This window comes from Silurus aristotelis (genome assembly GCF_946808225.1).
Source record: "Silurus aristotelis genome assembly, chromosome: 25".
Classification (NCBI taxonomy): domain Eukaryota; kingdom Metazoa; phylum Chordata; class Actinopteri; order Siluriformes; family Siluridae; genus Silurus; species Silurus aristotelis.
Window position 1 is genome coordinate 8,523,699 of NC_139598.1, and position 14,001 is coordinate 8,537,699.

General features: G+C 37.8%; 1 protein-coding gene across 2 annotated transcripts in view; it reads left to right on the forward strand.

Annotated features, from left to right (window-relative positions):
• The window catches only part of pou6f2 (POU class 6 homeobox 2), an 84,783-nt gene that overhangs the window by 63,287 nt on the left and 7,495 nt on the right, over positions 1-14,001 (forward strand). For both annotated transcript variants that reach the window (XM_083529933.1, XM_083529934.1), the window contains exons 5-7: positions 1,376-1,513; positions 7,983-8,192; positions 11,959-12,115. In XM_083529933.1, the coding sequence (XP_083386059.1) occupies positions 1,376-1,513; positions 7,983-8,192; positions 11,959-12,115 (505 nt within the window). The remainder of the gene's footprint in view (positions 1-1,375; positions 1,514-7,982; positions 8,193-11,958; positions 12,116-14,001) is intronic.

Here is a 14,001-nt window from a genome sequence, read left to right on the forward strand (position 1 = left end):
AAACAAAATTTTAATAATATAAATAATCTTTTCACTCTAAATATCTAACGTCAGCTGGCATCCTTTATCTTAACATTTTGAGATTTTACTGCCGAACAACAACAAAATATGGTGGTAAGCTAATATCGTTTAAGCTAATAACTAATAGCTAGCCCCCAACACTGATTATTAAACACTCATTGAAGGATATAACATATATTATATATACATGTAAATGTATATAATTACTCTAATGTCATTTATTTATAAAAATGTGGAGATTATTTGATTAAATATCTCGTCTCTTGATATCGATGTATACTAAATGTTATTAACCATGTTTCTATCGGCATCAATATTCTTGAATTTAGACAGTATGTGTAGCGGCTACATTCCGATGCCAGGATCTTATACCTTGTTTTTGCAATGTGTTATTCCAGCGCATTCCCAGCTCTACACACACTTTTTTGTTTCAGTAGGCTTGTTCAAGCTTATAACAACATTTAAAGAAGATATTTACTGATATCAGAATCAATGAAATCTGAGCAGATTTCATTGATTCTAAAATCAGTCTCAGTCTCTCTCTCTTCTCTCATTTCCATACATTCTCTGCTTCATGCACTGTTTCTATTGCTCTCTCGTTGTGGGCAGTAATTGGACACTCTATGAACAGACTCGGGTGAGCTCTTGATCTATTTAAGCAACTTAATAAAAGACTCTAATCTGCTGTTTAGGATTCCAAATAGCAAACCTTGCACATAAGTTGATAGAAGGTTAGCTTGATTTATTAGCTCTACACAATGGTGTGTGTGTGTGTGTGTGTGTGTGTGTGTGTGTGTGTGTTAGATAGGGACATGAGTGAGAAAAAGCGAGCCATGGGGAATAGAGGAAAAGAAACAGAACAGTCTTTTTAAGGGAAGGAAAGGACACAAGGAAGTAAATCACATCAGATGACCTATAAACTGTAAGCTGCAAAATGGAGAATGTAACACTATTTGTTATGTTTTGTTTTCATATATTTTTGATCAACTTCTTTTCTGTGACCAGCTATATGTTAAAGAAACATTACTGAATTAATAAAATAATGCTGCCAATCAACCTGGTTATACAAGTATCTTGGATAAGGATGCAGATTTAATTACAAAGCAGATTTATTTTTATATCTAAACACAATTTGGGACATGCAACTGGATGTAAAATTATGGAAACCATGACAGTATTACATTGGTTAAATAAAGGGCTTAATTAGTTGTTGCTGGGTTTTTATTTTAAAATAGATTTAAAGCATAATTTACATTTCAACATAAACCCTGTACCTTCTTTAGACATTCAAAAGGCTGGATAAATAAAAAATAGGTTATTAACCCAATGTCTTTGCTTACTTATTTTTGTTTAGCTCAATCCTCTAGCCAGCCAGGCAGCAGTAGCAGCAGCGACGCTGGGCTCTATTGCTGGATCACAAGTGTTTGGGAACGCTGCTTTGCCGAGCCTGCAGGGAGTTACAGGCCAGCTTGTCACGAATGCACAGGGACAGGTCAGTAACAAACACACACACACACACACACACACACACACACACACACACACACACACACACACACACACACACACACACACAAACACCCACCCACACACACACACACACACACACACACACACACACACACACACACACACACACACACACACACACACACACACAAACAAACACACACACAATATTCACATACAGAAACTTTGTTTAGGTTATGCTGTTTAATTAAATTAACTGAATTTACTTTAATTATATTTTATATCTAGTGTAGGCTGCACTGATTCATGTCTGTGTAGTTTTTTTAGGAACCTACCTATCAGCCTCCCTGTTCACATTAACCTTTACAGTCTGATCCAGATTGGATAGGAAGACATTCATATGATCGAATCTGAAAGCCGGATGTGAATGTGATTAGCATGATTGGTCAGCGGCCCAGTTTTGTGTTTTATTAACCCGCGTGTCATAGTTTGATTGGACTGCAGTGTGTAGACGGGGCTAAACAACTGACCTTGTCATATTTATATGGGCCGGTTGCAGAATTGTTCTATCGGTTGCCAGAGGCTTGAACGATGGTGCTTGTCAGAGCTAAGCCCTATCTAATGAATCATCTTATCACCACTCTTATACTAAAGGGAAAGAGTGTGTGGCCAGGGTGCCCTTTCAAAACCAAAACAAGCACTGGCTTTTTGAATCTAGCTTTTAATTTCATCTCAAGTTTTATCCATTTCTTTAGAATAAAAATAATTAATTCTTAGGTCTAATACTACTACTACTACTAAAAATAATAATAATATTAACAATAAATTCAGTTATTGTTTATATTGTTCTAACTGTAGATATTTTTTTACATGCTTATTGGTGCCATATACTAGTTTCTCCAACAAAATATCTGATTACAGGTTAATATACATTATGTTTATTTTGTGTGCATTTGCATTGACACATTTCAGCATGTACAGGCAAGTGTGTGAACATGGTCAGTGTCTTGATCTTGAACATCCCTAATGAGCTTGCCGTGTGTTCGGTTTCTGAAGGCACCCGCAGGGCCTTGGCTGGATGTATTGCGGTTACGCTGGCTTTGATGGACCACGCTGTGCGTTTTTTTTTTGCTGTGCGTTCATGCTGTCATGGCCGCCTGACACAATCAGGTCATTTAGATGGTCAAAGCCTTGGGCTACAGCCTCCGCTCCTGACCTTATTACAGCAGCCTATTATTTAGTTTGAGCTCTCTAAAACACTTGTAGGCCTTTCAGCCAGATCCCCCTCCTTCTCTTCTTTCTGCTTTTAACATTAAAGATACTAATACATGCCCTGAACAGGGCCAGATGATGCGTCAGACATGACACAGAAAAGAAGATAATACAATCGGAGGCACTGAACATCTCAGATGAGACGCTGGGGCCAGCCTGTGTGATTGTCTTCATGGCTTTTGGGCTGAAGTAAAGGTCTGGTGCCAGAATTATCTTGGTCACATTGCCTTAAGCTCAGTCTAAATCTAGAAGATTGTCCTCTAAGTCTAAAACAGCTCACATGATTGCCTCTGCTCGAAACACCAGTGAGCACAAGCAAGTATTTATATAATGTATTTTCTCTGGTTTAAAGAGCACAGTGTGCATTTAAGGAATGTTTCACCTAAAAGACAGACTGAATGCCGAGTGAATGCGGGATTGTTCTGGCAAATTTAAAATAAAACTCCATGTCCTCACTCTGAGCTAAAAATCCATCAAGTCAAGCTGCATGCTGAGGAAAAAGATAGATGGAGTTCAGAGGTCTCTCTCTTTGTGCGCTCCCGTTTACACTTAAATATAAAGGAAGCCTCTGGGAGTTATTTTGTGGTTCAGCCTAGGAGGTAAATGGCAGTGGATGCTACCTTTCTCTCTTTATCACTGTAAATAGCAGTTGTGGAAGTGTCAAGCTTTTAGCCTTTTGTTCATTGTTTGTGAGTTTGGCTAAGGCTCAGTTAGCTTTGTTGACGGTCAACCTTATCATTTGTCAGCAAATTGTCGTTGCCAGATCCTCTTTGTTATTAGAAAGATGGTCGATAATTTGACTGTCTTCCACTTTCTGGTATTCTGTTAAAATCCGTGAAGTGTGTGTGACACTCCTTAGCTGATTCTCTGTGTATGTAAGGCACTAAAAGGTTTATTGTTAAGATACCATTTGTTCATTTACTGTTGCTTTGTATGATGTTAAAAGTGTCGTAAAGCATACTGTCTTCAGTGTAGTATTAAGTTCACATAGTATGCACTTTTGTTGTTTTGCTTTTTTTTGCAGTATTGGATGTTAGAAGTTTAAGCTTTTCTTCCAATATAGGCTGCAATCTTTATCTCCTCTGAACACGGGGCACTAGGGGAGACAATGGGCAGGGATATTAATGAACGCTCCGGATTGGCCTGGCTGGATGAAGGAGATGACATTTATTGCAAAACAGTGACTTCTCACAGGAAGAACAGGGAGAAGGGGAGATGATGAGGATGAAGGTTAACACTCCTCACTTTAAAATATGTTCCATACAAAAGAGAATAAAGGATAAAGGGAGCAGAGTTGAAAGTCTAAGGGAAAATAATTGTTGAGCAAAGAATGTTTTGTCCTTGTTTTATGGAAATTGACTTTTTTTTATGATGATGTTCATCATCATTTGTTTCTCGTATAATTTTTTTGCCCATATTCTCTTAGCAATTCAAAATAATAAATAATGTAAAAACAAATATAATTGTATGAAAAAACTTTACATTCTACTTGATTTTGGTATAAGTGGAATTAAACAATTGTGGTTCATTTAAGACCACATCAGACCACCCAGTCACTGATAAATTTCCTATGATAAAATATCCATTTTATAATAAATAGTTTAACGATGTCTCTTTAATATTTTATAACCAACAGGAGAAACCCAGGGAGTTCTCTTCTCAACTCTTGTAGTATTTCCAATCTATCCTCCAGACAGTATTGAATGATATTTAACGTGAAAAATGCTCTGTATTTGCAAAAAGAAAGTGTTGAGCAAATGGCTGTGTGTCGCCCTGTGCATGTGCAAGCACGCTGTCATCTCCTCGCTGTTCATACAAATCGTAAAACCACTTAGCCCAATAAGGATGAATAATTGAGCAGAGCAGCTCCTGAGACACTAGCATCGTCACCCGGTACAATGAAATATGCTAAGTGGCAGGAGTGAGTGCTGAGGAAGGGATAAAGCGCAGTAGCACAGGAGAGCGAGAGATAAGGAGGGACGGGGAGAGAGAGAGAGATAAATTATCTTTTGCGTAATGCGAAGCAACGCAGGCAAATGAGCCGTGGAGAGGATGAATTACAGATCACTGGCATGCCACTCTGTCGCTATTATGTCACTGAGAGAGGGATGAAGCAGGAAGGGGGACGAGACCAATACAGAGGGACGCTTTGCTCTTAGCTTCCAGGTGGTTTACAGGATTGCTAGTGTGATTTAAAGGTGTCCAAGGTTAAATTACTTTATCAGACATTATGTGCACTCTCAAGGTAGAAAAATCACACACACACACACACACACACACACACACACACACACACACACACACACACACACACACACACACACACACACACACATACATACATACATATATGCTACTATTCTTTTTAAAGGTATTATTATTTTTTTTTTTTCATTTATGCAGCTATTCAAAGGACCAGACATTTGAAAACCATATAGACATAAGGACATTGAGAAAGAGAAAGAAAGAGCTTTTTTACTTGTCACATTTACATTACAGCACAGCAAAACGCTATCATCGCATATCCCAACTTGTTAGGAAGCTGGGGTCAGAGCACAGGGTCAACCATGATATAGTGGCAGGTCCAAAAGTGGCAGCTTGGCAATACTGGGGCTTGAACGCTCAGCCTTCCAAATAGTACTTAGATCATATACAGTACAGTCTTTTTGATATATTTCTAGATTATTTGAACTGATCATTGAATCAGGGTGCAGATCCTTCTCTGACTCTTTGAGCTTTGTCACATATTCCTTCCAAACTGCAGAAATATTACATATCTATATCTTTGCTTTGTAGGCAACTTTCAGAAAAAAATCTATAATAACATGAAACACTTCAGGTTATAAGGTCACATATAACCTGTTTATTTCTAGCTAATAAATGTGCATATTAACTTAAAGTAAGTAAATTCTCAATTTGTGTTATATTTAGTTATATATTTATAACTATATTTGCAGGCCTGGTTTGCTTTTCCTTAATAACTACTGTTTCTACAATTATATATATATATATATATATATATATATATATATATATATATATATATATATATATATATATATATATATATATATATATATATATATATGACCCTTAATATAAATTCTTCCACATATACTTGTTTGTTTTACTGCACAATAATGTCATCTTGTTATACAGTGACAACCTGTGTGTGACTTTGCTGCCGTTGAAAGTTAACAAAGTAATAAAGTCTATGCCCAAGTTCACATGAGTTTAACCCCTGACTATGTTTTTTCAGATGGACCAAGTCACAGGCTTTGTTTTTTTTTTCAGAATATAGGACTGAATAGAGAAAGGAAAAGGACTAAAAGAAATTAACTTACACTCATTGCACACCCATACACACACCCACACACACCCATACACACACCCACACACACCCACACCCACACACACACACACCCACACACACACACACACACACACACACACACACACACATTTTGCCATTTAACGTCAGTTATGTCGATCGGCACTGTGCAGCGGCAGAAGAACTCGCGAAAGTGGCGGAAAAATCAAGCCTTACAGCTGCTACAGGTGTTGTATTGTATACTGGTGAATCTCTGCTGTTAGTTAGTGCACATATGCTTTTGTTGTTAATGTTGTGCGATGAACGGGAGGCGAAAGCCGCGCATGGTAGGAGCGCAGCGCAAACGCGGGAGGCAAAAATCCGCGATGCGCTTTGGGAAGAAAAGAGCAGCCGGTGAGAGAGTGCCGGTGGGAAGACACGTACCGGGATACGCATGCGCGAGAGTGTGGAAGTTTAAATAGGAGCTGGTGATGATGATAAACGAGCACCATATGTGCGCGATTAAAGCCGGGAGCTTCAGAGAAAGTGGCCACCTGCCACGCTGAAGGGGGCCGAAGGGGGCGTGGCAGGTGGATTCCTGACAAATAAACATGTACTGTATGTATTTTTATAGCATACCTTCATCAAACAAATCGCGGCAACGCTGTTGTGTAAAAAAAACCTTCACAAACACGTGCATGCACCTTCTCATTTATTAACGCACATCATGTACATGTGATGTACATGCCGCCATATTGATTTTCGTTTATCTCGATCATCGGTTATCTCGATGCTTTTTGGCGACCCCCTAGGACATTGACATAACCGGATTCCACTGTATATATATATATATATATATATATATATATATATATATATATATATATATATATATATATATATATATATATATATATATATATATATATGTATACAAATATGTGTGTGTGTGTGTGTGTGTGTGTGTGTTAGTGTTGGTGGTGGAGTGAGAAATGCCTAGATGCCTTAAGTGCCACAACTATATCTCAACCACTTTCTAAATTACAGAGTCACTGAATAGACACATGCTGTCCACAGCAGGCACACACACACACACACACACACACACACACACACACACACACACACACACACACACACACACACACACACACACTTATTTCATCTGATCTTATAATGGATATTAGTCAGTGGTGTGCACCAGTTAACACAAATCCACTCACATCCTGACCTTTACTAGGTGTGTATTATATGTGTGTGTGGAGATCTGTGTGTGTATGCGCCTACATTTTCTCCAGCACTTTGACCTTAGCAATGCTCAAACCACTTTGACGGATAATCATGTGGGACGTACCTGACAGTCCTTAGCAAAACAAGCCTGATGATCTGAGATTTCTAATACAAGGACATATAGATGTCATCTGTGTGTGTGTGTGTGTGTGTGTGTGTGTGTGTGTGTGTGTGTGTGTGTGTGTGTGTGTGTGTGTGTGTGTGTGTCTGTGTGTATCCAATCTTCCAGCGACTTCTTCATCTGGCGGCTTCTTTTATTTTTGTTGAAATAAAATGCTCTTTTCAGAACTCCACTAAAATGAACTGGTTTTCACACAGCCTTTTATAAATGACAAATATATATCTAGATATAGAGATATAATGAACAAATTATCACTAAAGACCAGCACAGAATAATTTGACAAAAATATATTTCAGCTTATTTCATATTTTCAGTTTTAACATTTTTAACACGCACTTTCTCATCATACTTTGTGTCTTTATTGTTTTTGTAAAAAGAGTTTTGCAAATGTGCTTTTGCTCAATTACTCACACAGCTATATATAACATTTTACCTGATGTGAATGAATATGACTAAGTAAATAATGAAATCATTTGCTGTCCCCCCTATATTTTATAGATAATTGGTACAATCCCACTGATGCCAAACTCTGCAGGACCTTCTAACCAAACTGGAGGTGGGACTTCATCCCTCCAGGTCCAGCCAATCACACCACAACTGCTGACCAATGCACAAGGCCAGATCATTGCCACAGTGATCGGGAATCAGATCCTGCCTGTCATCAACACACAGGGAATTACACTATCACCAATCAAACCTGGACAGCAGGTCAGCACTAATGTCACACAAACTACATTATAGCACACTGCTGCATGCACAAGCACACTACATTTTTTAAGTGAGCATTGCTAAACAACAATACATTATCAAACACTGCTACATACACATTTCTCCATACACACTAAAGTACATACTACACCCATGGTACATTAACACACAGTTCACACAAAACAGTATTTTACTCCTAGAGGCACATTACAGTATGTCCGTCATTACATTACTACAGTGGATTATTACAGTGCCTGACAACAGTACAATAATACAATTCATTATTACAGTGTATAACCACAGTGTATTACCACAGTACATTATTACAGTGCATAACTGCAGTGCATTACAAGAGTGCATAACCACTGTGCATATTACAGTGCATTGCTGCAGTACATTACAACAGTGCATAACCACAGCGCATAAACACAGTGCGTTACCACAGTACGTTATTTAAGTACATTATTACAGTGCATAACCACAGTGTATTACCACAGTACATTATTACAGTGTATAACCACAGTACATTATTACAGTGCATTACTACAGTGCATTTTTACAGTGCTCTAGTACAGTGCATTACTATAGAACTTTATTACAGTGCATTACTACAACGCATTATAGAGAGCATTATTACTGAAATGTAATACAGTACACTACACTGAAATGCAATACAGTACACTACAATACATTAATACAGTGCATTGTTTCAAAGTAATAATACGTATTATTGATTGATTATTTGTTTATTTAGTTTATTATTTAAAGAAATGAATGCAATAATCATTCAATGTAAAATTTTGCCAAATGATGCTATTAAGACAAGATTATATGATTTGTTAATTTCAGCAGAATCCAAAATATCTTCCCAAAACTTGAACCTGATTACATAGACACCCCACTCTCAATTATAAAAAATGATCAAGAAAAATTTATTTACATTTACATTTTAATAATTATTATTTAATGTAATTATTTGAAGCATTTATACTGAGGTGCTTAAAGCACAAAGTGTAACAGAATTATAGAGATGTTCTAGCAAGGTCCCCTGGTGGGCTAGTGGTGAAGATGCAGGGCTCTCACCACTGCGACCCGGGTCTGATTCCCGGTCAGGGAACCATCCCCAGCCACTCTAAGTGCCGGTCCCAAGCCCGGATAAATTGGGGAGGGTTGCGTTAGGAAGGGCATCCAGCGTAAAACATGTGCCAAATCAAAACGTGCAGAGGATCCGCTGTGGCGACCCCTAACGGGAAAAACACAGTTAATAGAAAATTATGTATCGTGTACTTATTTTTCCTGATGCCCTTTGTGTTCCTTCTGAAGCCTATAACCATTCTTAAGGCCATCTGAACTCATTTAGTAGAGTCATTCAGTATCTTAATACTGGACTCCTGCTCTTTATATTATATACATTCAAAAAAGTATAAAGACATTTATAAAGTTTCTAAAGTGCATTTAAAACTGAAGAAAGTTTTTCTGCTTTTCTCTTCTATTAAAGATTCAAAAGAAAAGGAAGACTTAAGAATCATCATAGCACACAAATAGAAGATATTATTTCGCCCGTGCGTTGCCTCAAAGTTAAGATTACAGAGAGTGGGAGAGAGGAAAAGAGAGCGAGAGAGATGCAGTTTTTCCTTAGTTCATAATAAAAAGCAGGACCTTTTTGGGTTTATGTTTATCTGTGTACTAGGAAAGAAACACTGTGTGCCAATCTGTGTGCTAATCTATGTGCATTTATGTTTGTGTGCGTGTGTGCGTGTGTGTGTGTGTGTGTGTGTGTGTGTGTGTGTGTTCTCTTGAGATTGTGTGTAAATTGTGTAAAAAATTCATAGTGTGTGTGAGAGAGATGTTTGTGGTAAAGCACACTCATTTAATAGAACTGCTGCATAATGGAGTGTTAAAAAAGGTTTTTTCAGCTTCACACCCACCCACACACACACACACACACACACACACACACACACACACACACACACACACACACAAAACACACTTACAGAGGCATTTGTCTTCCCGTTCACTACTGATTTATGCTACAGACAAGCAATGCTTGTCCATATCCCACCCCTCAATTCAGAGTCATTCAGAGGAAAAAATGCACCTGGGTTAATCTCATTTCTCTGGGAGGTGCTGTGTGTCATTTTCATAGGCCGTTTGATCACTGGTGCGAACACGCTAATGTGTTTGTAATAATGTTTATGGTTTTGTGTGCACTTTAAAACGCCAACCATTTCTATGTCCCTGATAATTTATGGCTGTCAAACATGACTGGCTCTGTGGGAGCGCCGCAGATTCGGGATAATTCTCCAGCAGCTGTCGACAGTTCTGACAGTGTATGCAACACTTGTTCTGACATCCAAACAAACACTGGCACAAACACACACACACACACACACACACACACACACACACACACACACACACACACACACACACACACACACACACACACTGTCTCTGCAGAGTATAATTAATAGCGCAAGGGACTAGCACAAAGAAGCTAACCTACTTTTTTTTCTGTAAGAGCTGCATTGTCTTGATCTTTGTAAAAACAGATCATCTGTGTATATAACATGAATACATCAGTTTTATACTCTTGACACACAGCTCCTAATGACAACCTGTACAGAATTCTGGGTTACTTTTTTCACTAAACTGGAGCATCTGTGATTCACGTTAAGCACAAAATGCCGAATATGCCAGCCTCCCCATTGTGCATTATTAATGTATATATGACAGCAGTGTTTAAAAAAGTTTGGAAGGAGAACTGGCCAGAACTGGCACCTCATCAAGTCCAAATCTTTATTTTAACCATGAGCTGCAACTATAGCATGACAGTTACCCCTTGAAAAAAACTTGCATGCATTTCGTAATATTTCTAGAGCTATTGAATATATTGAATAACATGTAAAACAAAGAAATTTAGTGATCTTAAATTGCACATGCACATTTAAGTAAATATTTCATGTGAATAATGCACTAAAAAAATGTACTGCATGCCCTGTAGGTGAAAAAGTAACACAAAAAAAGACATGAATCATAAAAATTCATCATATGAAAACATCAAAAACATTTGCAAAGCATATGAAAATGCAAACACATGCACAACAGGTACAAATCCACAAGCAGAATTGCAAGTGTCTAAATTCCAGATATGTAAATACAGACCATAATTATGATTTTCTTTATATATAAAAAAAAAAGTGTGACATGTTTGCATGACAAATATTTAAGTTTGTAAAAAAGAAAACACAACAGGCTCTATATTCATGCAGACACAAGCATAAATTCAGGAATTTATTGCTGATATGGATAGGTTTAAGTCTATTTTGGTCATAAAGAGTGACACTGGGATTCAAACTATGCAGGAACTATCCAAAACTAGGCCTTAAAAGTCTGATTCTATTCCTGGCATACTTCTAATAACGTAAAATAACAAGAACAGCACAGTCGCTATGTTAATATGAAATGCACAGTTGATGGAGAAAACCAGACACAACCTTGGAATTAAAAGACTCTCATGCAGTTTTATTGCACGAATGATCAGGGGTACAGGTGTTCTTATTAAAGTGGCTGGTGACTAAATGTTTTGGCCAAATTTCAGTTCCTGTTTCAGTTTCAGGCATGGTTTTTTAATACTATATTTTGTGTGTATGAAAGAGCTGAGAGACAAACTCTTTACTTTAACTATGCACAATGATAAACAATCTAGAATGTCTCTGGTACAGTTCAGTGTGTGTTTATTTGCCTGTGTGTGTTTCGGCAGCTGTCCCAAGCTGCCCAGGCCCAGCCGCCTCCCCCTGTGTCACAGCCGGGCCTGCTACGAATGCCCCACAGCCAGAGTCCTCTACGCCAAGCCTCTTCATCTTCTTCAACTACTTCATCGTCATCTTCAGCACTCAGCGTGGGGCAGCTAGTTAGCAGTGAGTACGAACAGCTCACCCTGTAACATACACACACACACACACACACACACACACACACACACACACACACACACACACACACACATGTACACAAATCTTGAATAAAATCACTGGTTGTTGAAATTGTGAAAAACAAAACAGAGCTTTGCCTTTGAAGGTTTTTAGGAAATAATGTTTTGTATATTGTAAAGCAAAAAAAAAAAAAAAAATAGAAACAATGAGCTCTTGAAAACTCGTTTTTTTTCCCTCTCCGTGTATCAAGGTCTGCCATCTACATGGCCAAACGCTGTACTGATATTTATTCTTGTCTTCGTCTGGAGCCATACAGTACTTGTATTGTTTTTGTGCACTTTTTCTATGTGACTGTGTGCATTAAAAAGTGTACATGCCATAAACAGAAGCTTGTGTGCAGAGTTGTTTAGCCACCACATATAAATCACTCCTTGCTGCCTGTCACAGTGCCGGCGTCTCTTTAAAAAACTGCTTTACTTAGATAAATTCTCATTTGTCACACGCAATTGCCTTAAACTTGTTTCAAAGCCATCTGCGACAGAGTTTTGAATTCAATAAAAGGGAAGTTGCCATTGATCGACTTGTTGCAAATGCAGCCAATGGTCTGTTTCATATTTCTTTTTCCCCTTCTTCTGTGTCAAAATGTATGTAATACCTCTGGCATTCTCTATTCATTTAATCAATTTGCTGCCATGGTGCAGCTTTCTATGCCACACTATATTTGTCACAGCATCCTTGTCTAGCACAACTCTGGAAAACAGAGGCTGAAAGAATGTGGGGAAAAAAAATCAGTGACCCATAGGCTGGTCTGAATGCTTGCTTTGATCAGACTCAATGAATGAATGCAGTTTCCTATAAAGAATAGGAAAACTACTTTGATATATTTATCTGGATTTGAAGTATTGTTTTATTTATATTCGTATTACACAATCTCCTCCAAAAGTATTGGAACGCCATGACCAATTCTTTTTATTTTTGCTATACACTGAAGACACGTGGTTTAAAAATCTAAAAATGTAAGAATAGAGAATAGATCAAACCTTCAACTTTTATTTTTCATTTTTTTATTTCGTTAGTTCCATCAAAACGTGTCAGAACAACTTAGTACTTGATGGCAGATGACCCCATTTTAATGTGAGCAAAATGATTGGAACCACCAGATTTAAAGTAAATTTAAAATAATTTATGTTTGGTTTCATGTCCTTTGCTTGCAATAACAGCATGAAGCCAACAACCAACTGACATCCCAAACTGTTGCCGTCTTCTGCTGGGAAGCTTTTTGTTACATCATCAATAGAGACAAGCAAACCTGAGCAGAGCAAACCCAAGTCATTACACAATTTCTATTATCCTTGACTGATGAGCTTTCATTTTTTGGATATTTTTTCTTCTTCTTTCTCCAAAATTTGGCCTTTCCATTACCTTGGAAGTGGTTCATTGTGGTTCCAGAACGTTTTTGTACTTTTGTGCACACGTCTCCGTCCATTTTTTTGCAAATTCCAATCTAGCCTTCTGATTCTTATTGCTGATGAGAGGTCTATATTTTTGCTCGCAAAGTATTTTACTTGCTAGCTTGATTTTGCCCTGATATAAGAATTTTAACATTTTAATAAAGTCTCTAGAAAAAAATGACTTTCTTTCGGCTTCTCCCATTAGGGGTCGCCACAGCGGATCATCCGCATGTTTGATTTGGCACATGTTTTTAAGCTGGATGCCCTTCCTAATGCAACCCTCCCCATTTATCCGGGCTTGGGACCGACACTAAGAGTGGCTGGGGTTAAAATAAATACATAAATTCACCTTTTTGTTTTGACATTTTCAGAAGGGAATGGTTGTTGCACTTTGAAATAAAAAAGAGATTAAAATGGTAT